Here is a 25,657-nt window from a genome sequence, read left to right on the forward strand (position 1 = left end):
TTGATAAGAACGGAAAGGTCTTAGTACTGCTTCAAAACTAGGATGAAGATAAACTAACGTTATGGAAAGTAATGGTAGGCTGGGTGGCTACCTTGGGTATCCAGCTTATTTTACGTGATCAGTGAATTATGTGTATATGTATGCATGTGCACACACCCACACAAAATGGAATCTTGAAATAAATTTTATGAAGTCTAATCTATTCAGTTTTAAACTGGATTATCTTACGTTTAGTAAAAAAAAAAAAAAAAAAATCCTCTATAAAATTTGAAACATAACCATGTTGTATGTCCTTTATGTGACTTGCGTATTATTGAGTCCTTTCGCTAGCACCTCAGGGTATGCAAAAGTATAAGTTTAATTATTGTGTGTGGAAGGTTGTTCAATAAATTTTCTAATCCTTTTACATAGCCAATTTGCCATATATTTGCAGTCAAAACATTTTCATGTCTGCAATATCTAGTCTCTTGGCATTATTCTTTTGTGTATCATTTCTGCATTCAGAGTACCAAGGGGAAAATAATAACCTTACCATTTTATGTGGAAATAAAGTCACCAATGTATTTTAGAAAACAAAAAGAAAAGGTGTAGCAAAGCATTGTGGAATGGAAAAATTGAAGTCACGAAATTACATTTTACTTTCAAATTTGAATTTGTTTGTTGATGAAAAGTTTCATAGTGTCAGACAAGGGCCATATTTTAACTCTTAGCAATCTGGAACACACTGGACTCTGCCTTCAATTACTTATATCATTTCCTCCGCTGTGCTTACTTTTCAGATCGGTTCGCTATGTTAGCAAACAATAATCTGCAGATTCTCAACATCAGTAAGAGTGATGAAGGCATATACAGGTGTGAAGGAAGAGTGGAGGCACGGGGAGAAATTGACTTCCGGGATATCATTGTTATTGTTAATGGTAAGCCATCAATAACGTATGCATATTTCATTGCTTCATTTTATCAGTATGCTTTTTAAAAATCCCAACACTTAAGACTCCCCTAATAAACTTCTACCCCGGGAGAAATTTTCCTACCTCAGTAATGGCATTTCTTTCATTGTATTACAGCCTCAAGGGCAGGATCCATGACTTATTGAATACTGTCATCCTCATATCATTTTCCATGAGTCTAAGATGTAGTTTCCTTTTGCTCAATTTGTAGCTGTTGAAAGAATGCTGAATGAATCATAGTAAAATGGCCCATTAAACTTTTAAAACATGCATTATTTTACTTAAATTAGTCTAGTTTTCACAACTGAATTCATAAGATTGCCCTCTCAAGTATCAACAAACACTAATAGTTAAGTTTATGATATTATGATGGGATCTCTTTACTCAAAAAATGCCCTCAAATATTGCCTGCTATGTTTTTTATCTTGCATTTCGTACTGCATTTTTTGTCTCTGTTAACAGGACATTCTATGAGGCCAGACGACATAGTAAAGATATGCTAGATGCCGCCATCTTGGTCATCTAATACCTTATCAAGACATGCCCATGAGACCTCTTTAGCATCTCTCAAATACATCCTATTTTCTCTTTCATAATGCCTTCCATGAAAATGCTGCCCTTTCTAATAGTTTTTTTTTTCTTTGATTGTTACAACTTGGTTCCCCTACTCTCAATTTCACCACTTCAACTTCCTTTCTACCAAACTTTTCCTTGTTAAAATTCTTCAAAGTTTCCCGTTACCTCAGGACAAATTCTAAACAACTTTTGATCACAGAAGAAGCCTTTTAGGATCCCACCCCTTTCTTAATCACTCTGCCAATGTCACCGTATGTGTCAGCCATATAGAAATAATAGGAGAACCCTATATAAATCCACTTTTACAATTTCATCTTCTGCTTCCCAAAGTAACAATCTAACAATTACTATAAAGATAGATTTCTATAAGCAGAATATTATTTTTCCTTTTTGAAATTAAGGAGTTAGCCAAGAGTGTCCTATGAGCTCGGGCCGAAACAGGGGAAAATGAATTATTATCTTTTTTTCATATCCTTACCCAAATGCTTCCTTTTAATTTTTTATTAATTTCTACCTCTTTTGACCCAGAATTAACCCCACCTCTCACCCCATACAGTCTCTCTCTAGTTTCTTGTATAGAGTAGAGACGACCAGGAATATCGTGTAAGTCTAAAAGAGTTATGTCTTCCTTTGTAGACAAGTAGTTTAACTGCAAATACCATGCTAAGAGCGAAAGGAAATCGTAAATCAATGCTATTTTTTTTTAATTCCCTCTTTCTCTGAGTCTATAATTAATTGGGATTTGTAGATAATAAAATGGGATAGACCAGGGGTGGTATGGACCCGGACCTATAAGCTAAGCAAATTGGTAGAGATTATGCAGATTAATGGGGGACAGCCAAGCACAGGTCCTCAGAGGAGCCTGGTTTTTTAGATGCTTTTTGGGAGTTCAAAGTTCAGTATTTTTTAACAGTGTCATAAATAGTCACTGGAAAATTTAATCATCAATGCAGGAGGAATATCTCAGTGCATAAAAGGTAGGTTTCAATTATTTTCTTAAATCTATACCCATGTCAGCAAAAAAGAGGAAGCCCCTAAATGAGATAGATTGACACAGAGGCTACAACAATGGGCTCAAGTATAACAAAGATTGTGAGGATGGCACAGGACCAGGCAGTGTTTTGTTCTGTTGTACGCAGGGTCACTTTGAGTTGGAACCAACTCAGGGGCACCTAACAACAGCAACATATACCTGTATCAAAGCCGTGGCGGAACAGTGTTTAAGAGCTCAGCTGTTAACCAAAAGGTTGGCAGTTCACATCCACCAGTTGCTCCCTGGAAACCCTGTAGGGGCAGTTCTACTCTGTTCTGTAGGGTCAGTACGATTCAACATCACTGAACAGCGTTCTCTATCATTCTCTCTCTCTGTCCCTAGTATATATAATAAATGAAGGTAACCTGCAGTAACTGTTTAGTGTGACAATTACAACTTAGCTATCTACCTTACTTTGTCTCCAAAAGAATTTAAAGTGGCTTAAAAAAAAAAATTTTTTTTTTTTAAAAATATATTTGGTCATGGAAAAGTCTTTGTGCTTCAGTATTCTCATATGAAAATGGGATTATAAGTATAAATTAATATGTGTAAAGTTCTTTACAAAAGTACTTAGTTCATAGGAAGCAATATATAAAACCCAAAAACTGTTGCTGTTGAGTCTATTCCAACTCATAGCGACCCTATGGAACAGAGTAGAACTGCCCCATAGGGTTTCCAAGGAGTGGCTGGTGGATTTGAACTGCCTACCTTTTGGTTAGCAGCCAAGCTAACCAAACCACTGTGCTACCTGTGCTCCATAAATATAAATTAATATGTGTAAAGTTCTTTACAAAATACTTAGTTTATAGGAAGTAGTGTAAAAGTGTTTACTATTACTATTATATGTTATGTGTATGCATATGTAGTTATACATATGTTTTACTAAAATATTAACAAGTCTGATATTAAAAAAGGAACTGCTATCTGGGAGATACTTTAATGCATTTTATAGCATTTTCTAATTTGTTTCTATACTTGATCATGTGTGAGTGTTGACAAATTTAAGATTACATTCATTTTGAGAGAAGGATTATTTGAATGTGCGATGTTGTCCAGGTAACAAAGTTTGAGTCTTCACATCTGTCATGGTCTGCATTCTAGTTGGAATATTTAGTTTGTACTAGGAGCCCTGGTAGTAATGGAATTAAGCATTTGGCTGCTAACCAAAAGGCTGGCAGTTCGAACCCACCAGCTACTCTGCAAGAGGAAGACTTGGCGATCTGCTTCCATGATGATTACAGCCTTGGAAACCCTATGGGACAATTCTACTCTGTCCTACAGGGTTGCTGAATAGGAATCAACTTGAAAGCAATGCGTAGGAGTATTGTTATTTATTTCAGGGTTATAAGTAGATAAACGTTGAACTGTGTTCATTTGTACCACTCAAAAAAATCACGTAGACAATGTCCTATTCTGACTGTGTCAAGTTGACCCTCTCAAAAGCAAAGCATCCTCTCCCACATTTCAGTTTCCTCTGAGAGAATCCACCACAGATTCCAATCTGACCGCCTTTGCTGGAACATCACTTTATCTCCGATTCTAATTAGTCACATTTTACTTTTTCAGTCACAAGCTTCATAATCTAGATTTTCTGGAACCGGTTTTCTAGAAAATGACAGTGTTCTCAAAATCAACCATTGATTTATTCTCCTCTTGGATGATACAGTGGGACCCTTTGAGGGAATGTACTGACTGATGCCACCAGAAGCTATGCTTTTCTTTCACATTTTGCCTTTACTTCAGCAAGACAAGTCATTCTATTCCAGCCTTATTGATTCTTGCCTTTCTTACCGTCTCCTTTTAAATCTTGAATTCTCTCTAAAAGTTCCCCTTATTATTTATCTCTCATAAAAACATCTTGAAGGTGTTCCAATGAAAAGTTTGCTGCTTGAAGATGTTTCAATGGCAAGTTTGAGGCTGCATAAAAAATAATAAATTAAAGCACTTGTAAATATATTGTTTCTTCAGCTATAAAATTTGAGTCTTGTTCTGAGTCTCACCTGTCAAGCTCTTATATCCCAAGCTCTTTCATTCTTCTCTCTCTCTCTTTTTTTTTTGCTACTAATTTTTTATCCTTATACTTTTGCCTTTTACCCTGTACCTCTTTCATCTGTGTCATTCTCCCTAAATATAGTGAAATCCCAACCAAATAATCTGTCAGCTGTTTCTTCGCATGCAGTGCTTCCTTGTCAAATACCTGCTCTGTAAGAAGCTCTGCTCTTTCTCCCTTTGCTTGCGTTTGGCACACTCTCCTCTCCCGTTTCCACCCTACCATTCCATCATCCTCCATTGTGCTAACAATTAATTGAGAGATACCCTTTCTTGGTTCTTCAGTACTACTACCAATGTTAAATGTTAAAAATCTATCTTTCTGAAGTCCCTGTACAATTTTCTTACTATATTTCTCAATGCCTGTGAATTATTTTAAGAAGATTATACATCACTTTTCTTTGCCATGTGATGTGTGATGATTCCAGTGGAAGGATAATGTATTTCTAACCCGTCAATTATCTGACGTGCTTTGGCCAATAGTATAGAAGCAAGCATAATACATACCATGGCCGAAAACGAGCTTGCAATAACTAGTGCATGTGTCCACTATCTCTCTTGCTCTTTTCTTCTGCCTTGAAAATACCATGAACCAAATAGGGACTTCTTCATTCTGAATACCATGATGAAGACAGAGATGACCTGTAGCTGCAGATACAAGAGTGAGAGATAAAACATAATTTTTAAAGCACTGATATTTTAGAATTGTTTGTTATTATAGAAAACTTGACAAATGCTATGCCAGCAGCTCCCCCCGCCCCCACTTAAACAAGCAATTTAAACACTATCTGACCTTGGGTTACTTCCTGAAATAACATCCCTGAGTGTCCGTTAGACATCTTATTGTCCTTCTTTCCCTCGATGGTGATAACTTACCATGAATTTTTTACCACCTCATCAAAAATTGACTATGTAGGTGAAGATTTTGTAAGTTTCTTCTATATTTTATTCATGTTTGTTCAACAGGTATTTGCAAAGTGTTGCCTATATGTTTCACAGTATGTGAGTACTAGAAATGCTAATAAATCTACTACGTCAATTCCCTTAAAGTACTTACAGTTTTATCTCAACACCCTAAAGTAATAAACTTTACCAAAGTCAGTAATTATGGCACTGCTGAATGCATTAAAAAAAAAATGCTTTAAAATATGTGAGTACTAGAAATGCTAATAAATCTACTACGTCAATTCCCTTAAAGTACTTACAGTTTTATCTCAACACCCTAAAGTAATAAACTTTACCAAAGTCAGTAATTATGGCACTGCTGAATGCATTAAAAAAAAAATGCATTAGCATGTAATAAATGCAATTTTGTAGATATTCACAGACTGTTTTATTAAGAAGGGGCACCTACTGTCGCCCAAGAGTGGAGACTACCTAGACACTTATGATAAACCCAATGATGGGGAAGAGTTATTTAGTGGAATAGAAAAGGAGAAAATATATTCCAGGTGGATAGAACAGCATCTGTAAAAGCAGCCAAGTGTGTGAGATGCACAAAACATTCCAGTAACTTAACTGTTCCAGTAATACAATATTTTGGGGGAAGGAATGATGGTGGTGTTATTCAGTTGGTTTAGGGATCAGGTAGAGATGGAGCTGGAAAGCATGTATGGGCAGATCATGGAGGACTGTGGATATGCCATTAAAAACTTGGACTTTCTTTTATGGGACCATGATAAGCTACCATTGAAGACAGGAGATACTAAAGAGTAAGTAAGGTGACAGAGGATAGAGACGAGGGAGAGTGGGAATGGGGGGTAGGGGGGACAATTGACATCAAGGCAGTGATAATTAGGGCCTATACTAAAGGATAAGAAAATGAAGATGAAATAAAATCAAGAATCGTTTGACATAAATTCATCATGCTACACTAGTGTCAAGGAAGCCAAGGGAATTAAGTATAATTGCAAGATTTCTAGTGTGAATGCCAGGCTTCCAGTGTATCACATGTAAGCACAAGTGACCAGTAAGGTGTGAACTGAAATATGTCTGCTAAATTTGGCAATTATGGGTTACTAAAGTCATGATGGGGTCTCTATGAGTCGGAACCAACTCCCCAGCACCTAACAACAACAGAGTCACTTGGGAAAAAGATATCACTTGAGTAATCTGGGTAAAATTCAGATTTCAATGACTCGAAGGATGAATATACACATACATTCATTGAAGAATGAAGGTACCGAAGATACAGCACCTAGTACCTTAGGTTGCTAGAATCAACTATTAAATGGGAATCATTATAAAGTTAAGGACTAGGATTGGTGGTCTGGGTGTTTGAGGAAGATTCACCTTGGACATGAGGAAGGATGTGTAATTGCTGAGCCTGGAAGAAAGGAATTAAAACTGGTTGAGGACGTGGATAAATTAACAGGTAGGTCTGGTAGATAATTTGAGAGAAATCTTGCCACATACCTTAATAGTCTATTTCTAATCACTTGACTTTCCTCCTCTAGCAAATATCAATGTAATATTTCTCAAATATTTTCAATATTTTAAATACATACTTAGGCTATACATACTTAGGCTTGCTGTTTATTAGATCTTCGGGTAACCTTTCAACTGGCTTAAAACTTTTCTTTATCTAGTCCCTTTATCACTGACTGCCTTTTTTCATATCATACCTTGCTTGACTTTTACATGCTATGTGAAATCTTTCAAAAGCAGAGCTACAGAGATATTTGCAAAATTGTCTGACCATTGTTTCGTTAAAGCCCTGAACTTTTTACTAGCTAATTATACTACACAAACACACGTGTCCACTTCTACACAAATCTTGAGTACATTCTTTAAAAAAAGATCAAAATCATCCCTCTTGCTTTAATCCATGACCATCAGATTCTCAGCCCATAGTTGAAGTGCTATCCAAGACTACTCAGTAAAAGTTCATATGGATGAAAGATCTGGAAATACCTTTTAAATTTAAAGTGTAGCAAGTAACTCATTGCCATCGAGTTGCTTCTGACTCATAGCGACCCTACAGGGAGGAGAAGATCTGTTCGATAGGGTTTCCAAGGCTAAGAAACCAGTACACCACGTCTTTTTCCCGTGGAGCGGCTGCCGGGTTCGAACTGCGGACCTTTTGGTTACAGCCGAGTGCTTAACCACTGTACCACTAGGGCTCCTTATAGTCAATAGTGGGTTATTTTTATAAAATGTGATTTTAAGGTGTAATGATTCATTATTTTCTGAATCTTTTGTAAATTTGTGAAAAATGATTGGCTAACTGCTGGTTCAAATTTGAAGTAATGGAAGCAGGAACAATTGAGATTGAATGAAAAACACCTAGTAGTACCATTTTAAAGCAATTGCGCTCTTAGTCTTTCTTTGAACATTAAAATCAGCAGTGGATGATAATGGCAAGAGGTATTTGTGCAAGTAGACATAAAGTGCACTCCATTATTGCAGTGATCCTCAGGCAGTGACCTTGTATTCCTACCTATTTCTAGTCTTTTCTTAAACTTAAGAAAATGAGGAAAGTGTAATTTATCCTTTATAATAAGTGAAACGTTAAGTCAGATTTTTTTCCCTTAATTTCTATGTAATTTTGTATAAAGTAAAACATATATAACTGCTTAACGGGCAGTGAACTGGTCCCTCATTTACTAATAATGTAATTGATTTAATCTAATGGACAGATATTTTAAGTCAATTTAAAGACTAGATATTACCGGGGAATTTGTGATTTATAAAAATCATATGCAATATGTAATTTAACCAAAGGTCAAGAAGTAAGCATTGATGAAAGCCAGAATATTGTTAATTTTAATATTTTTTTTCTCCTAATAATGCCATTGAGTTTCAAAGGTTAGCAGACTAGGAATAAAAGGAAATAAGAAAATATAAATCTCTCCCAAACTCTGATCTAGCTACTCTTTTAGAGATGTTCAAGTTTTAAGAAAATTTTAGGTAGGCGGATGGATAGATGGTAGATAGTTAGATACATAGGTAGGTAGGTAGATAGATAGATGGATAGACAGATAAATAGATCCCCTGCAGAGATCTAGGCATGGGTTTCTGTGCCTTTCTCCTCCACTATTTAATTGATGTGACTGATTAGTATAGTTCCTCCCCTTTCTGATTCTCCAGTTTCTATTTTCATTTACTCAGGATTGTCTGGGTACACTAAGAGTGGCATAAGGTCCTATCTGAAAGGCTGTGGAAAAGTATGTATTTACAATGTATTTCTTTTCAATCCTTGATTAAGAGAGAAGGCATGCATTTTCTCATGAGTGGGATTAGATTCCTACAATGAAGTTACCCAGATGGCCCACTTCTGCTGGACATCTAGTGTTGATCTCTGTATTTGTATCTAACATTTGGTTAATGAGTACACAAGTGAATACTATCTTTCGTGATAAAAATCTTTAAGTTGCTTCAAGTAGTCACAGATCACGGCAGTAATGCAGATTTTTGATATTTCATAGAATTAATTGGAAAAGGAAATTCAGGATAACACCTAACATGAAGATGAATGACATTCAGGAATACTAATATCTAAGTTACTTTGCAAAGGCATTATGAGTTCTGTTCATCAAAAGGTGCTGCACTAAAGTGAAATTTAGGAAACCATGTCCAATTTTACTCACACTTCAATTTATGTATCCAGTAATTCTTGCACTGTTTTTGTTTACATCATAATCTATGGCTTTTAATAAAATTCTGGGGATGCAGAGTCCATACTTACAACAGAGAAAATAGATAAGCAGCAGAGAAATTTCAGTTTAAGCTAGACTCAGGCTAACTTCATTGAATTGTAAGTATAACTGGTTCCTAGTAAAACTGGTTCCTTGTACTAGTTCCTGTGTTTTAGTTTGTTTTTCCCCTTCATGTAAAGTTTTCTCCCTGTTTATGTGAAATTATCTCACATACTAGGCCATTAATGCTTCAAGAACAAGGACTATGTTTTATACCCTCGAAAAACATTTTAGACCTTTGCATATTTAAGACAGTCAATAACTTTTGGAATGATTTCTTCAGTTTTTAATTATTGATCACAAAATGTGGTCACTTCACCCATAAAAGATACTTTATTTCATTTATTAGGTTAAATAATCCAAATCATTTTACCTTTGCCTTGAGAGTACAAAAGATTGGCAGTTCATATCTACCAGCTGCTCCTTGGAAACCCTATTGGGCAGTTCTACTCTGTCCTATAGGGTCGCTATAAGTTAGAATCGGCTTGATGGCAATGGGTTTTTTTTTGTTTTTTTTTTTTTGGTTTGTTACACCACTAGTCTACTGAACCAATTCCCAATTATTTTGAATATATGTTTTGAATCATTTTTATGATTTTTATATATATATAAACATATGTTATATATTTATATGTACATGTATTTATATAACCAACATAAAATGATATATATTATATATACATATTATACATAGGGAAACCCCGGTGGCATAGTGGTGAACTGCTATGGCAACTAACCAAAAGGTCAGAAGTTGGAGTCCACCAGGTACTCTTTGGAAACTGTAGCAGTTCTCCTCTGTCCTATAGGGTCGCTATGAGTCGGAATCAACAGCAATGGATTTTCGGGAATCATATATACATATACATGTAATTAATGTTTTATATTTTGGTGTATATATATATATATATATATATATATATATATATATATATAGTGGTTAAGAGCTACAGCAAGCTACGGCTGCTAATCAAAAGGTTGGCTGTTTGAACACACCAACTGCTCCTTGGAAACCCAGTGGGGCAGTTCTACTCTGTCCCATGGGGTCTCTGTGAGTCAGAATCAACTCGAGGGCAAAGGGTTATTTATATCAATACCACATTAATTATATATGTATATATATAATAACAAAAATTGCCATTTTAATCATTCTGAAGTGTATAATTCATTGGTATTAATTACACTTACAATGTTAGGCAGCCATCACCATTATTTACAAAATATTTTCATCATTGTAAGTGGAAACCCTTTAGCAGTAAGTAATAACCCCACTTACTTTATGTCTCTATTAATTTTCCTATTTCAGGTATTTCCTATAAATGGAATCAGTATGTATCCTTTTCTGTCTATTTCACTTAGCATGTTTTCAAGGTTCATTCTTTTCATAGTATATATCTTCACTTCATTTTGTTTTTGTGGCTTATTAATATCAGAATCCTGGTGGTGCAGTGATTAAGTACTTTGGCTACTAACCAAAAGGTCAGCAGTTCAAATCCACTAGCTGCTCCTTGGAAACACTATAGGGCAGTTCTGCTGTGTCCTGTAGGGTTGCTATGAGTCGGAATGGACAGCAATGGGTTTTTAATATTCCCTATATTATATATGTATGTGTTATGGATAGAATTGTGTTCCTCAAAAATGTGTGTTGTAAATTCTAACCCTATACCTGTGGTTATAATCTCATTTGGGAATGGCTTTTCTTTGTTATGTTAATGAGGCAGTATTAGTGTAGGGTATGTTTTAAGTCCATCTATTTTGAGATATAAACCAAGTAGATTAGGGACAGTGCAGCAAACAAGCATGCATGGGAGAAGGTAGATGCCACACCACAGAAAGATCACCAGGGAACCAAGTAACAAGGACCTTCCCCCAAGGCCAAAAAGGAGAGAAAGCCTTCTTCTATGCCAGAGCCCTGAATTCAGACTTCTAACTTCCGAAACTGGGAGAAGGAAAAAAAAAAAATTCTGTTGTTTAAAGTCACCTACGTGTTTCTGTTACAGGAGCACTAGATAACTAAGGCAGTGTGTAACACATATTGTTTGCCTATTCATATGTTGAGTTGCTTACATATTGTAGCTATTATGAATAATGCTGCAATGAACACTGGTATGTTTATCAGTTTGAGTCCCTGTTTTCAGTTTTGTTGGGCAAATATTTAGGAGCAGAATTGCTGGGTTGTATGTTAATTCTCTGGTTAAATTTTTAAGGAACCATCAAATTTTTTTATCAAATTATTTTCCATGGCTGTTGCACCTTTTTGCATTCCCATCAGAAATGTGTGAGTGCTTTAATTTCTCCATATCTTTGCCAATGCTTGATATTTTCCTTTCTCCTTTGCTCCTTCCCTCCTTTTTTTTTTTTTTTTTTTAATTTGTCCTTTTTATTGTGGCAATGAAATGGTATCTCAGTATGGTTTTGAAATGCATTTTCCTAGTGACTAATGATTTCAAGCGTCATTTCATGTGCTTACAGACCATTTGTAGATCTTATTTGGAGAATCGTCTATTCAAGTCCTTTACCCAATTATTAATTGGGTTGTTTGTATTCTTGTTGTTCAATTGTAACAGTATTATATATATTCTGGGTACTAAATCTTACCAGATATTTGGTTTGCAAATATTTTTTCCCAGTATGCAGGTTCTCTTTTCACTTTTTCCATAATGTTCCTTGATGCACAACTGCCTTTAAACTTGAAGCCCAAGTTATCCTTTTTTTTCTTTTGTTGCACATCTTTTTGCTGTAATATCTAAGCATCCATTGCCAAACACAAGACCATGAAGATTTAACCTGTGTTTTTCTTCTAAGTGTTTTATGGTTTTAATTTTTATGTTTAGGTAATAATTGATTTTGAGTTAATTTGTGTATATGGTGTGAGGTAGAAGTCATAGTTTATTTATTTTGTATGTGGAAATCAGGTTGCCCCATGCCTTAGACTGGGTTCTCTAGAGAAGCAAAACCAGTGACGTGAGTGTGTATGTGTGTGTATATGCATACATATACACATGAGAGAGAGAGGGAGAGAGAGATTTATATCAAGGAAATGGCACATGGGGTTGTAGAGGCTAGAAAGTCCCAATTCCATGGATCAGGCTGGAGGCTTCACCTGACTCAGGTAGCTGCAAGGATGGTGAGCCCAAGATTTGCAGGTCAGACGGTAGGCCTATGGGTCACAGGCTATGGAAAACAGCAAATCTGAAGGTAAGCAGGTAAGACAGCAGATCGCTGGCTTACAGGCTATGGAGGCAGGTAAGCTGCTAGCTCAAGTCCCAAAAACCAGAGGTCAGATACAGAATCCAGAGTAAGCAAAAGCCAGCAAGCTTTGCCGGAAAAGTCCATCTGTATTGGGTACAAGCCATGCCAACGAATCTCACTTTCAACTGATTGGCTGCTCATAGCAGATCTCATCATGGAGGTGATTACGTTAGATCAGATCTCATTATGGAGGTGATTACATCATTACATAGCTGCCAAACTACATCATAACTGCAAAACCACTGAGAATCATGGCCTAGCCAAGTTAACACACAGCCTTAACCGTTAAACACCCCAGTACCATTTGTTGAAGAGATTACTCTTTTCCTATTCCTTGTACTTACCACCCTGTCAAAAATCAATTGGCTATAGATGTATGAGCTTACATCTGGACACTCAATAGTATTCCATTGGTCTATATGTCTGCCTTTATGCAAGCGTAATACTGCTTTGATTACTGTAGCTTTATAAAAAAAAATAGAAAGTTTGAAATTGAGAAGTGTGAGTGTTACAACTTTGTTCCTTTTTCAGATTGTTTTGGCTGTTTGGGACCCGTTTTAAGTCTACATGAATTTCAGAATTAGCTCTTTATTTCTGCCATAAAAAGGCTATTAAATTTCAGCAGTTAAGTGCTCAGCTGCTAACTAAAAGACCAGCAGTTCGAGCCCACCCTCGGGAGAAAGAATAATTCTATAAAGATTTACCACCTTGAGGACCCTGTAGGGAGCTCTGCTCTGTCCTATAGGGTCCCTGTGAGTTGGAATTGATTGAACGGCAATGGGTTTTTTAGATGTGGAATCTGTAGGTTGCTTTGGATAATATTGATATCTTAGCAATATTAAGCCTTCCAATCCATGGCCATGGACTGTCTTTCCATTTGTTTATTTCTTCTTGAATTTCTTTCAGCAACGTTTTGTGGTTTTCAGTGTGCAGGTCTTTCACCCCCTTGGCTAGATTTAGTCCTAGGTTTTTTTTTTTTTTTTTTTTTCCTTACTTTATTGTGAATGGAATTGATTTCTCAATTTCCCTTTCTGATTGTTCATGCTGGTGTATAGAAATGAAGTTATTTTTGCATGTTGATTTTGTACCCTGCAATTTTGCTGAATTTGTTTATAGCTATAGTAGCTTTTTTGAGGATTTTGAGTATAGGATTATGCCTCCTGGAATAGTCATAATTTTACTTCTTCCTTTCCAATTTGTGTACCTTTTTTTAATTTTCTTTTCTAATTTTTCTGGCTAAAACTTCCAGTGCAATGTTGAGTAGCAGTGGTGAGAGTAGGCGTCTTAATTTTTCTTGTTCTTGGGGGAAAAATATTCCACCTTTCATCATCGAGTGTTGTGTTTGCCACGGGTTTTTCATAAATAGAAGTTTCTTTCTATCCCTAGTTTTCTGATTGTTTTTATAAAAAAAAAAGTTGGATTTTTTTTCAAATGTCTTTTCTGCATCAATTGAGATGACCATATGTTTGTTTTGTTTTTGTTCTTTCACTGACTAATTTTCTTATGTTAATCTACCCTTGTATTTGTGGCATAAATTCCATTTGGTCTTGGTGTACAACCCTTTCAAGTATTCTGTTAGATTTAGTTTGCTCATACTTTGTTGAGGATTTTTGCATCTGTATTTATAAGGATTGCAAAACAAAAACCAAGCCCGTTGCAGTCGAGTCGATTCCAACTCATAGTGACCCTATGTAAGGATTACTGGTCTATAATTTCTTTTTCTAGTGATTTCTTTGTCATTCTTTGGTAGCAGGGTAATGTTGGCCTCATAGAGTAAGGTAGGAGTATTCCCTCTTCTATTTTTTAGAAGAGTTTGATAGGGATTGGTATAATTTCTTCTTCAAATATTGGATAGAATTTACAAATAAAGCTTTGTGGTCTTTGTCCTTTTATTTGTTGGTAGGTTTTAATTGCTAATTGAATATTTTTACTTAGTATATGTGTGATGAAATTTTTTTTTAAGTCAGTGTAATTTATGTGTTGCTAGAAATTTGTCCCTTTTTTATGTTATTCAATTTGTTAGTGTACAGTTGTTCTTTGTAAGGCTGGTACCAATGTCTCCACTATCTTTTATGATTTTAGTTATTGGCATCTGTCCTTTTTTTTTTTTTTTTTACTGCTTTGGCAGTCTAGCTAAAAAACAAAAACAAACAAAACCCATTGCTGTCAATTCCGATTCATAACACCCCTATAGGACAGGGTAGAACTGCCCCATAGAGTTTTCAAGGAGAGGCTTGTGTATTCAAACTGCTGACCTTTTGATTAGCAGCCAAGCTTTTAACCACTGCGCCACTAAGGCTCCAGTCTAGCCAAAGGTATGTCAATTTGGTCAATCTGATGAAAAACCAGCTATTGGTTTTATCGGTGTTATTTTCTTTATATTATCTATTTTATTTATCTTCACTCTAACTTTATTTTTATGTCTTTCCTTCTGCTACCTTTGAGTTTAATTTGCTCTTCATTTTCTAGTTCCTCAAGGTATAAAGTTAGGTTATTTATTTGAGATCTTTCATACTCTTAACGTAGACATTTCAGCTATTCATTTCCTTCTGAGTGCTGCCTTCAATGCGTCTCATAAATTGTTAGCTTTCCCTTTTCATCTGTATCTACATATTTTCTAATTTCCCTTGAGATTTATCTTTGATTAATTTATCTTTGATTAATTATTTTGATTAATTTTCACATATTTATCAATTTTTCTGTTTTCTTTTGTGGATTTCTATCTTCATTCTTTTGTGTCCAGAAAGATACTTTGTATGATTTTAGTATTTTAAATCAGTGAAATTTATTTTGGGGTCCTAACATATGTTCTGTCTTGGAGAATGTCCCACATAAACTTGAGAAGAATAGAAATTTTGCTGGTTTATAATAGAGTGTTGTATATATGTCTGCTAGGTATTTGGTATATAGTGTTGTTCAGGTCCTCTATTATTGATCTTCTGTGAGATGTTCCATTCATTATTAAAAGTAGTTCATTGACGTCTCCAGCTATTATTGTAGACCATTTTGGCTTTCAGTTCTGTCAAGGCTGTTTCATATATTTTGAGGTTCTGTTGTTTCGTTCATATATGTTTATGGCTTTTTATGTTTTGCTAGTGAATTGACCTGTGTATCAATATATTATACCCTCCTTTGTCTCTTATTGGAGCCCTGGTGGCACAGTGATTAAGAGCTTGGCTGCTAGCCAAAAGGTTGGCAGTTCAAATCCCCCAGCAGCTCCTTGGAAACTGTGAGGAAGTTCTACTCTGTCACTATGAGTCATAATCAACTCAGTGGCAACAGGTTTGGTTTTGGATGTCTTGTAACAGTTTTTGAATTAATGTTCATCTTGTTTTATGTTAATATAACCACCCATCTCTGTTTTGAATACTATTTGAATGAGATATCTTTTTCTGTCCTATCACTTTCAGCCCATGTATGTTTTGGGAGTCTCCTGTATACATCATGTAATTGGATCATGGTGTTTGGTTCCTTAGTTTCCTTTTTTATTTGTTCTTCCATTATGACAATCTCTTCCTTTCGATGAAAGAGTTTGATCCATTTGGTTCAAAGTAAGAGCTGATAAGGTGAGACTTACTTCTGCCATTTTGCTATTTGTTTGGCTTTTAACTTTTTTGCCCCCTGTTTCTTCCATTGCTGCTTTCTTTTATGTTTATTTATTTTTTTTTTTATAGTGAACCATTTTGATTCTCGTTTCCTATTCTGCATATTTTTTAGATATTTTCTTTGTGGTTACCGTGACATGCTAAATTTATAACAGTCTAGCTTGAGTTAATACCAATCTAACTTCAATAACACATGAAAATTTTCTTCTTACAGAGCTTCATCCTCCTTCCTTTATTTTTTGGTAACAAATCACATTCTTAAATATAATGTGCCAAATAAGAGACTTATAATGATTTTTATGCATTTGCCTTTTTAATAATGCAGGAAATAAAAAATGGACTTGCAAACTTAAAAATTAATACTGGCATTTGTATTTGCTAATGTAACTACCTTTACTTGAGATCTTTCTTTCTTCATATGGCTTCAGGTTACAGCTTAGTGGACTACATTGGTGTATCTTGTAGAGCAGTCTAATTGTAATGATCTCCCTCGGTTTTTGTTTTTTTTTTTAACCTTGGAATGTATTAATTGCTCCCCTATTTTTGAAGGAAAGCTTTGTCAAATATAAAATTATTGGCTCACAGTTTCATGGTTTTTTTTCTTTCCAGCACTTTAAATATGTCCTTACTGCCTTCTAGCCTCCTTGATAACTGATGACAAATCATTTCTTAATTAAATTCATGAGTTGCTTCTCTCTTGCTGCTTTTGAGAATCTCTTGAAATATAGTGTGAATATAGTGTGTATCATTGTGATTCTTTTGAATTTAGCCTACTTTGAGTTTCTTGAATTTCATGGAGGTATAGATTTTTTTTTATAGATATATGTCTTTCCTCAAATTTAGGAAATTGCCAGCCATTTTTTCTTCATCTATTCTTTCTGCCCCTTTCTCTCTCTCTTCTCCCTCTGAGATTCCCATAGTGTGTGTATGTTGGTCTGCTTGGTTGTGCCCTGCAGGTCCCTTAGGCTCATTTCACTTTTATTTATTCTTCTATTATTTTTATCATTTTCAATAATTTCAATTGTCCTATCTTCAAGTTAGCTGATTCTTTCTTTTGCCAGCCAAATCTGCTATAGGAGTGTTGAATCTATAGATTACTTTGGAAGAATTGTCTTCTTGAAACTATTAAGTCTTGTGATCCATCAACACAGAGAATATTCCAGTTATTTAAGTCTTCTTTAATTTCCCTCAGCAGTATTCTGAAGATTTTGTGTATATCATTTGTCAGAGTTTTCCCTAAATATTGCATTTGTTTTGATCCAATTGTATATAACATTATCTTTTTATTATTCATTTGTACCCTGAATCATTACTAAATTTACTTATTATAATACCTTATTTTGTAGAATTCACAGGATTTTCTAGATCAGTGATCATGATTATGTCATCTATGAATAAATAGTTTTAATTCTTCCTTTCCAGTCTTGATGTCTTTCTTCCTTGCCTTATTTTGGTGGCTAGAACAGACAAAAACATAAACAAAAATAAAACACACCAAAAAAAAAAAAAAAGACTATATTATTATCTCAGTATATTAAAAAATAGTGGTTAAGCACTACAGCTGCTAACCAAAGGGTCGGCAGTTCAAATCCAATATAATATTGAATAAAAGTGATTTTGAGTTTCTATCCTTTTTTTGTTCCTAAACTTTTTGGGAAAATATTCATTCTTTCACCATCAAATATATTGTTTGCTGTAGGTTTTTCAGAGATGTTCTTTAATAGGTTGATAAATTGCCTTTTTCTTAGATTGCTAAGATGTTTTACAAATAGTAGATGCTGAATTTGGCAAAATGCCTCTTTTTTTAATATAAACCCAGTGCCGTCGAGTCGATTCCAACTTGTAGCAACCCTATAGGACAGAGTAGAACTGCCCCATAGAGTTTCCAAGGAACACCTGGTGGATTTGAACTGCCGACCCTTTGGTTAGCAGCTGTAGTGCTTAACCACTATTTTTTAATATACTGAGATAATAATATAGTCTTTTTTTTTTTTTGGTGTGTTTTATTTTTGTTTATGTTTTTGTCTGTTGATAAGGTGAATTGCATTGTTCAATTTCTGATTGTTAAACCAATGTGTATTACTGGGATAAATCCCATTTGGTGATGATGTGTTATTTTACATATTGTTTGATTCGACTTCCTAAATTCATAAGAATTTATGCATTTATTTTTTAAGGGTTATAGTATTTTTTTTTTTTTCTTGTAATGCCTTTGTATTACAAAATAAAACATTTTGGTATCAGAGTAATGTTAGTCTCATAGAATGAGTTGGAAAGAGTTTCCTTCTGTTTTTTTGTTTATAACTGGGAACATTTGTGCTTAATTTCAGTTATTTTTTCATAAAATATTTAGTAGAATTTATTGGTAAGCACAACCACCTGGGTCTGGAGTTTTTTTTTTTTTTTCTGTGGGACGATTTTTAACTGCTGTTTTAATCTTTTAATAAGTGAAGTGCTATTCAAGTTATCTATTTCTTTTTTAAGGGAAATTTAGTAGTTTGTGTCTTCAAGGAATTTGTCTATTTCATCTAAGTTGTCAACTTTTCTGGTAACTATATCCCCTTATTATCCTGTTGATATATTTAGAACCTGCAGTCATATTGATATTCTCATTCCAGATATTAGTAATTTGTTCTCTCTTTCACTTTATTTTCTTGCCGTAATCAGTCTCTCTCAAAGAAACAGCTTTTGGTTTCATTGATTTTATGTTCGTCTTTCTTTTTCTATTTTACTGATTTCCAGTTGAATTACTTTATCTTTTGTGTTATTTTCTTTTATATTTGATCTTCTTTTTCTATTTTCTAAGGTTAAACATGAGGATGCTAATATGAAAACTTTCTCCTAACCTATGCATTTAGTAGTAAAGACTCCCTTGTTATATACTGCTGGTGGCATAGTGGTTAAGAGCTCGGCTGCTAACCAAAAGGTCAGCAGTTTGAAACCACCATCCACTCCTTGGAAACCCTATGGGGCAGTTCTACTGTTGGAATCGACTCAATGGCAATGGATTTTGTTTGGTTTTGGTAAGCTCCATTCCACAACATTTGCTGTGTTTGTTTGCATTTGCATTCACTTCAAAATGTCTTCCAATTTCTCTTCTGTTTTTTTTTTTTTTTCCTTTTTAAGACGACTCACAGATAATTTAGAGTTCTATTATTTATTTTCCAACTATATGGAGATTTACCAGATCTATTTATATCATTAACTGTTAATTTGATTAGTCACAATCAACTCAATGACAACAGGTATTACAGTAGTTTGAGAGGAGCCCTGGTGCTGCAGTGGTTAAGAGCTTGGCTGCTAACCAAAAGGTCAGCAGTTAGAGTTCACCAGCTGTTCCTTGGAAACACTATGGGGCAGTTCTGCTCTGTCCTGTGGGTTGTTATGAGTCGGAATGGACTTGATGGCAGTGGGTTTTGGTTTTTTGGTGGTCACAGAGCACACTTGCTTTTATATGGGCCTTTTTAATTGTATTGAGGATGGGTTTATGCTCCAGATTATCATTTATCTTAATAAATACTCCCTTTTCACATAAAAAGAATGTGTATTCTTCTGACGTTAGTTGGAGTAGTGGTAATTGTGCACTAGGTGAGGGTGATTTGATAACGTTTTTTCAAGTCTTCTCTATTCTTTGAAACTTCCTTTCTACTTTTTTATTTATTAAGAGAGAGCTGTTTAAATTTCCAAATAAAATTGTAGATTTGTCTATTTTTCCTTGCAGTTCTATCAGCTTTTATTTCATGTATTCTGAAACTCTCTTATTATGTGAATAAAACTGGAGAATTGTTATGTCTTCTTGATGAGTTGACTCCTTTATCATTAGGAAGTGATCCTATTTATCCAAGTTAATATTCTTTATTTTCTTTTTCTGAAGTAACAAATTATCGTAGATTTTGTAGCTAACACACAGACATTTATTATTTCACACTTTATGTGGTCAGATATCTGAGCAGATTAGCTCAGGGTACCCACAAGGCCAAAATCAAGGTGTCATCAGGGCTGTTTCTTTCTGGGGGCTTTGAGGCAGAATCTCTTCCTGTATCAGTCAGGTTTATTGGCAGAATTCAGCCCCTTGATAACTATAAACCTGAGTTACTCGGTGCCAGCAACAGTTCATCCCTTCTCATTCTTGGAATATCTCTGCCTTCCTCCTCTTTTAGATGAATTGAGTTTTCTGCTGTTAAGAGCTCATTCATACCACTTGAATAATCTCCCCCATTTTAAGGTCCGTTGCCTTAATTACAATGGCACGTAACATATCCATAAGTGCAAGGGATTTAGGCATTGAAGCGTTGACATCTTTGGGAGACCATTTTTCCATGTAATGGTTAAACTGTCGATTAGCTCTTAATGTAATTTCAATAATAAAGAAAAAATGATACCCACATTGTTATTAAGTCTGATGTTCTTCTTACTTTGTATATATCCAGATTTCCATCTGGTATCAGTTTCCGTATGCCTGAAATACTTCCATTAATGTTTCTTTTAGCACACATCTTCTGGCAATGATTCATTTCACCTATTGTGAGTCTGAGAAAGTGTTTATTTCACCTTTGTATTTGAAATAAATTTTTACTGGGTATAGAACTCAAAATTGGCAGTGTTTGTTTGTTTTGTTTTTCTTTTTCTTTCTTCCAGTACTTAAAGATTCTGAGCCATTATATTTGGCCTGCATTTTGTTACTCTCTGTATAAAATGTGCTCTTTTACATCAATCCCTGTCTGCCTGAAGATTTTTTTTTATCAGTTATTTTGGCAATTTGGATATGGCATACCTAGGTGCACTTTTCCTGTGTAACTGTGGTTTAATAGTTTTTACCATATTTGGGAAATTTACAGCCATTAGGTCTCCAAATATTATTTTCTGTCTCATAATCATTCGAGGACTCCAATTTCACATGTATTGGGCCACTTGAATTTCCCCGCAAGACTTAAAAGTTCTGTTCATTTTATTTCAGTTTTTTCTTTCCATGCATTATTTCTTGGATACTCTCTGTTGCTGTATGTTCAAATTGGCTTAACTTCTTCGTCAGTGTTTGATCTACTGTTAACCTTAGCTAGGGTGCTTTTCATCTCAGACATTGTAGTTATAATTTGTAAGAACTTAATTTTCTGAATATCTTCTGTGTCTGTAATTAACATTCTCAAATCTTCCTTCTAGCTTCTTGAATGTGTGGAAAGAAGTTTTAATAATTTTTTTAATGTTTTTGTCTATTAATTCTACCATCTGTGTTATTTGTGGATCAGTTTCAGTAGACAGTATTTTATCCTCATGATGGCTCGTATTTCCTGCTTCTTTATCTGACTAATAATTTTAGATTGGTTGCCACACATTGCAAATTTTACCTTTTTTTTATTATTTTACATATTTTAGGTCTTTGTCCTAGACTGCAGATAAATTACTTGGAAACAGTTAATTCCTTTGATTATCACGTTTAAGCTTTGTTAGGTGGGATTAGAACAGCATCAAGTCTGGGCATATTTTACCCCACTCCTTAGCAAAACATTTCTGAATTCACCTGTTGCCTCATGGATTATGATGCCTTTCACTGTAACTGGTAGAAATGAGGACTATTTCTTGCTCTTTGAGAGCTTTGAGTATTATTCCTTCAATATATTACAGTAGTAATATACCTGGCCTCAGTTAGCTTCCTCTCATGCATGCACTCATCGGTACCCATCTGAAGATCACACTGGGGCCCAATTACTATCTAAGGAAGTTGTCACTGTGAAGCTCTTTTCTGTCCAACACTCTACCCTGTGAACTCTAGCCATCTTCACTTCCCCAGACTACCACCTCTGCCTTCTCAGTTTAGGGAGACCTCCGAACTCCGGTTGGACTTCCCGATAGGACTGACCTAGTTTTTTTCACGTTTTCACATGTTTTGAAAACTGTTGTTTCATATAATGTCTCTAATAATTTTAGCAGTTTCAGGTGGTAAATTGGGTACCCATTGTATATCTTGTCTGGAAACCAACATTACTGCATATATATTTCAGTGTAGTGAACAAAACTGTACACAGTATTCTAAGAATCCGAATAAAGTATTGTAACGATACGTTTTATTTTGAATGCAGTATTGTCTACTAAATCCCGACCTTAAAATATTTCAGTTTTCCAGTCTGTATGTACTTACATCAAAATAATTTGAGATTGATATACCTCTATCTTTGTCTCTCTTTGTCTTTCTCTGTCTCTGCCTCTATCTCTGTTTCTCTATATCTCTAATTATATATGTATCTAAATTTTAATATCTGCCTATTTTGTCCATAAATATAGTTCTCCAATCAAATTTAATTATTTGAATTGTTATTTAACTGTACTCCAGTGAACTGTGGAAAGCAGGGTATCACAAATATGATTTGAACTAACTGAAGCAATGGACTGAAACATGGCAGACATTCTAGATGTCTCAGAAATAAGAAGTGTATAGAAGTTGTGGAATCTAAAATTTATGACAGGTAAAAGGAAGAAGAGATAAAGGGATTTTCAGAATACACTGGGAAGAAAAGAAAGGTGAAGACCCTGATATACTGAAGTAGAAAAAGGCACTTCAGGAACGTGAGGCAAAACTCCCTCCCATAGGACTTTTTTTTTTTTTTAATTGTTCTGGCTTTAAACAATCAGGAACTGACTTTGAAGAGGTATGGCCTGTTTCAGTACATCAGCACATTGAATCTGATGGATAATTTGTTTTTTGTCTTAACAAAAACTCACAGAATGTAGTATTTTTGAAAGTCCACAGAAGTTTGTTTTTAAATTAACATATACTAATATTGACATATTTATTTATGAATTTAAACATGTATAGATGGATGTGGAATATGGAAATTATAGAAAAATATCATTAATACATATGCAAGAAAAATTGTGCTGAAGATAATTCAAAAACAGCTGCAGCTGTACATCGACAGAGAACTGCCAGAAATTCAAGCTGGATTCCAAAGAGGACATGGGCACAAGGGCTATCATTGCTGATGGCAGATGGATCTTGGCTGAAAGCAGAGAGTACCAGAAAGATATTTACTTGTGTTTTATTAACTGTGCAAAGGCATTCGACTGTGTGGGTCATAACAAATTGTGGCTAACATTGCAAAGAATAGGAACTGCAGGGCCATTGATTATGCTCATGTGGAACTTGTGCATAGACCAAAATACAATTGTTCAAACAGAAAAAGTTGTTTAAAATTGGAAAAGGTATGTGTCAGTGTTGTGTCCTTTCACCATACGTATTCAATCTGTATGCTGAACAATCAGAGAAGTCAGACTATATGAAGAAGAAGGTGGTATCAGGACTGGAGGAAGACTCCTTAACAACCCGTAATATGCAGATGACACAACGTTGTTTGCTGAAAGTGAAGAGGACTTGGAGCACTTACTGATGAAGATCAAAGACTACAGCCTGCAGTATGGATTACACCTCAACCTAAAGAAAACAAAAATTCTCACTACTGGACCAATAAACAACATCAGATAAACAGAGAAAATATGGAAATTGTTAAAGATTTCATTTTTCTTGGATCTGCAATCAACACCCATGGAAGCAGCAGTCACGAAATTAAACGATGTGTTGCAATGGACAAATCTGCAAAAGACCTCTTTAAAGTGTTAAAAAGCAAAGGTGTCACTTTGAGGAATAAGGTGCACCTGGCACAAGCCGTGGCTTTTTCAATCACCTCATTCGAATGTGAAAGTGGGACAATGACTAAAGAAGACCTAAGAAGAATTGATGCCTTTAAATTATGATGTTGGCAAACAATACTGAATATACCATGGACTGGCAGAAGAATGAACAAATCTGTCTTGGAACAAGTACAGCCAGAATGCTCCTTAGAAGCAAGGATGATTAGACTTTGTGTCATTTCCTTTGAACGTGTTATCAGGAGGGAAAAATCCCTGAAGAAAGGACATCATGCTTGGCAAAGTAGAGGTTCAGTGATAAAGAAGACCCTCAAAAACATGGATTGACAGGGGTGCTGCAATAGTGGGCTCAAACCTAGCAACAGTTGTGAGGATAGTGGAGGACCAGACAACGTTTAGTTCTCTTATACATAAGGTTGCTATGAATCGGAAATGCCTCACAGCATCTAACAACAACAGCAACACAGATGCATGTAATTATCAATATAATCAATGTACTGAATCATTCCATCACCCCAAAACATTCTGTGCTATTCCTTTGTAATTGTACCCTTCTTCAACCCCTGCGCTCCTTGACAACCCCTACTTTGTTCTTTGTCACTATAGTTTGTCTTTTCATGAATGTCATATAAATTAAATTATGTATGCAACTTTTTTTGAGATTAGTTTAATTCACTTAGTATAATGTCTGATGTTCATCCACGTTGTTCTGTGTATCCATTTTTTTGCAATTATAAATAGTTTCTGTAAATATTTGTGTGCAGTTTATTGTGTGAACGTTACTTTCATTTATTTAGAATAAATACCTAAGAATATGATTGCAGGTTCGTAGAGTAAGTGTATTTTAACTTTATAAGAAACTTCCAAGCTATTTTTCACAAAGGGTGTACAATTTTGATTTCTCACCAACAACATATGAGTTCAAGTTGTTCCTCATCTTCACTAGCACTTGGTGTCACCTGTGTCTGTATTTTAATACGTGGGTAGTGGAATCTCATAGTGGTTTTAATTTTAATTTCCCCAATGGCAAACAGTAGTGGATACCTCTTCTTGAGCTTGTTTGCCCCTCATACGTCTTCTTTAGTAAAGTATCTGTTTCAATCTCTTGCATGTCTTCTAAATTAATTGCTTTTTTACTTATTGTTGAATTTAGATTGTTTTGTATATATTTTGGTTACATGTCCTGTCTCAGGTATGTGGTTTGCAAATATCCTTCCCAGTCTGTTGTTTGTCATTTCACTCTCTAAACAGTGTCATTCAGAAAAGAAAAAGATTTTAATTTTGATGACATTCATATTATGAATCTTTTTTCTTTTATGGATTATGCTTTTGGTGTCACATAAGAGAACTCTTCACCTAACTCCAAGTCACAAAGGTTTTCTTCTATATTTTAGTCTAAAGTTTTATACTATTATGTTTTACATTTTGGATCTATGGTCCATCTGGGATTTATTTTTGTTTTAAGAGTGAGGTCTCTGTTCAAGTTTTAATGTTTGTAAATGTATGTCTGATTGTTTCAACATCATTGTTAAAAGACTGTTTCTAATTGAGTTGCCTTTGCACATTGTTAAGAATGCAATTGGCCATATCATATGAGTTTATTTCTGTGCTCTCTATTCTGTTTCATTGTTCTGTGTCCATACTTTCACTATTATCACACTGTCATAATTACTATAACTTTATAAACCAAACCAAACCAAACCGGTTGCCATCGAGTCGATTCTAACTCACAGCGACCCTAAAGGACAGAGTAGAGCTGCCTTATAAAATTTCCAAGGAGCACCTGTTGGATTTGAGCTGCCAACCTTTTGGTTAGCAGCCATAGTTCTTAACCACTACACCACCAGGGTTTCCACA

General features: G+C 34.9%; 1 protein-coding gene across 2 annotated transcripts in view; it reads left to right on the forward strand.

Annotated features, from left to right (window-relative positions):
* The window catches only part of NCAM2 (neural cell adhesion molecule 2), a 554,474-nt gene that overhangs the window by 312,540 nt on the left and 216,277 nt on the right, over positions 1-25,657 (forward strand). For both annotated transcript variants that reach the window (XM_010590350.3, XM_064273125.1), the window contains exon 5: positions 780-917. In XM_010590350.3, coding sequence (XP_010588652.2) covers positions 780-917 — 138 coding nt within the window. The remainder of the gene's footprint in view (positions 1-779; positions 918-25,657) is intronic.

Source organism: Loxodonta africana, chromosome 20, assembly GCF_030014295.1.
Source record: "Loxodonta africana isolate mLoxAfr1 chromosome 20, mLoxAfr1.hap2, whole genome shotgun sequence".
Classification (NCBI taxonomy): Eukaryota; Metazoa; Chordata; class Mammalia; order Proboscidea; family Elephantidae; genus Loxodonta; species Loxodonta africana.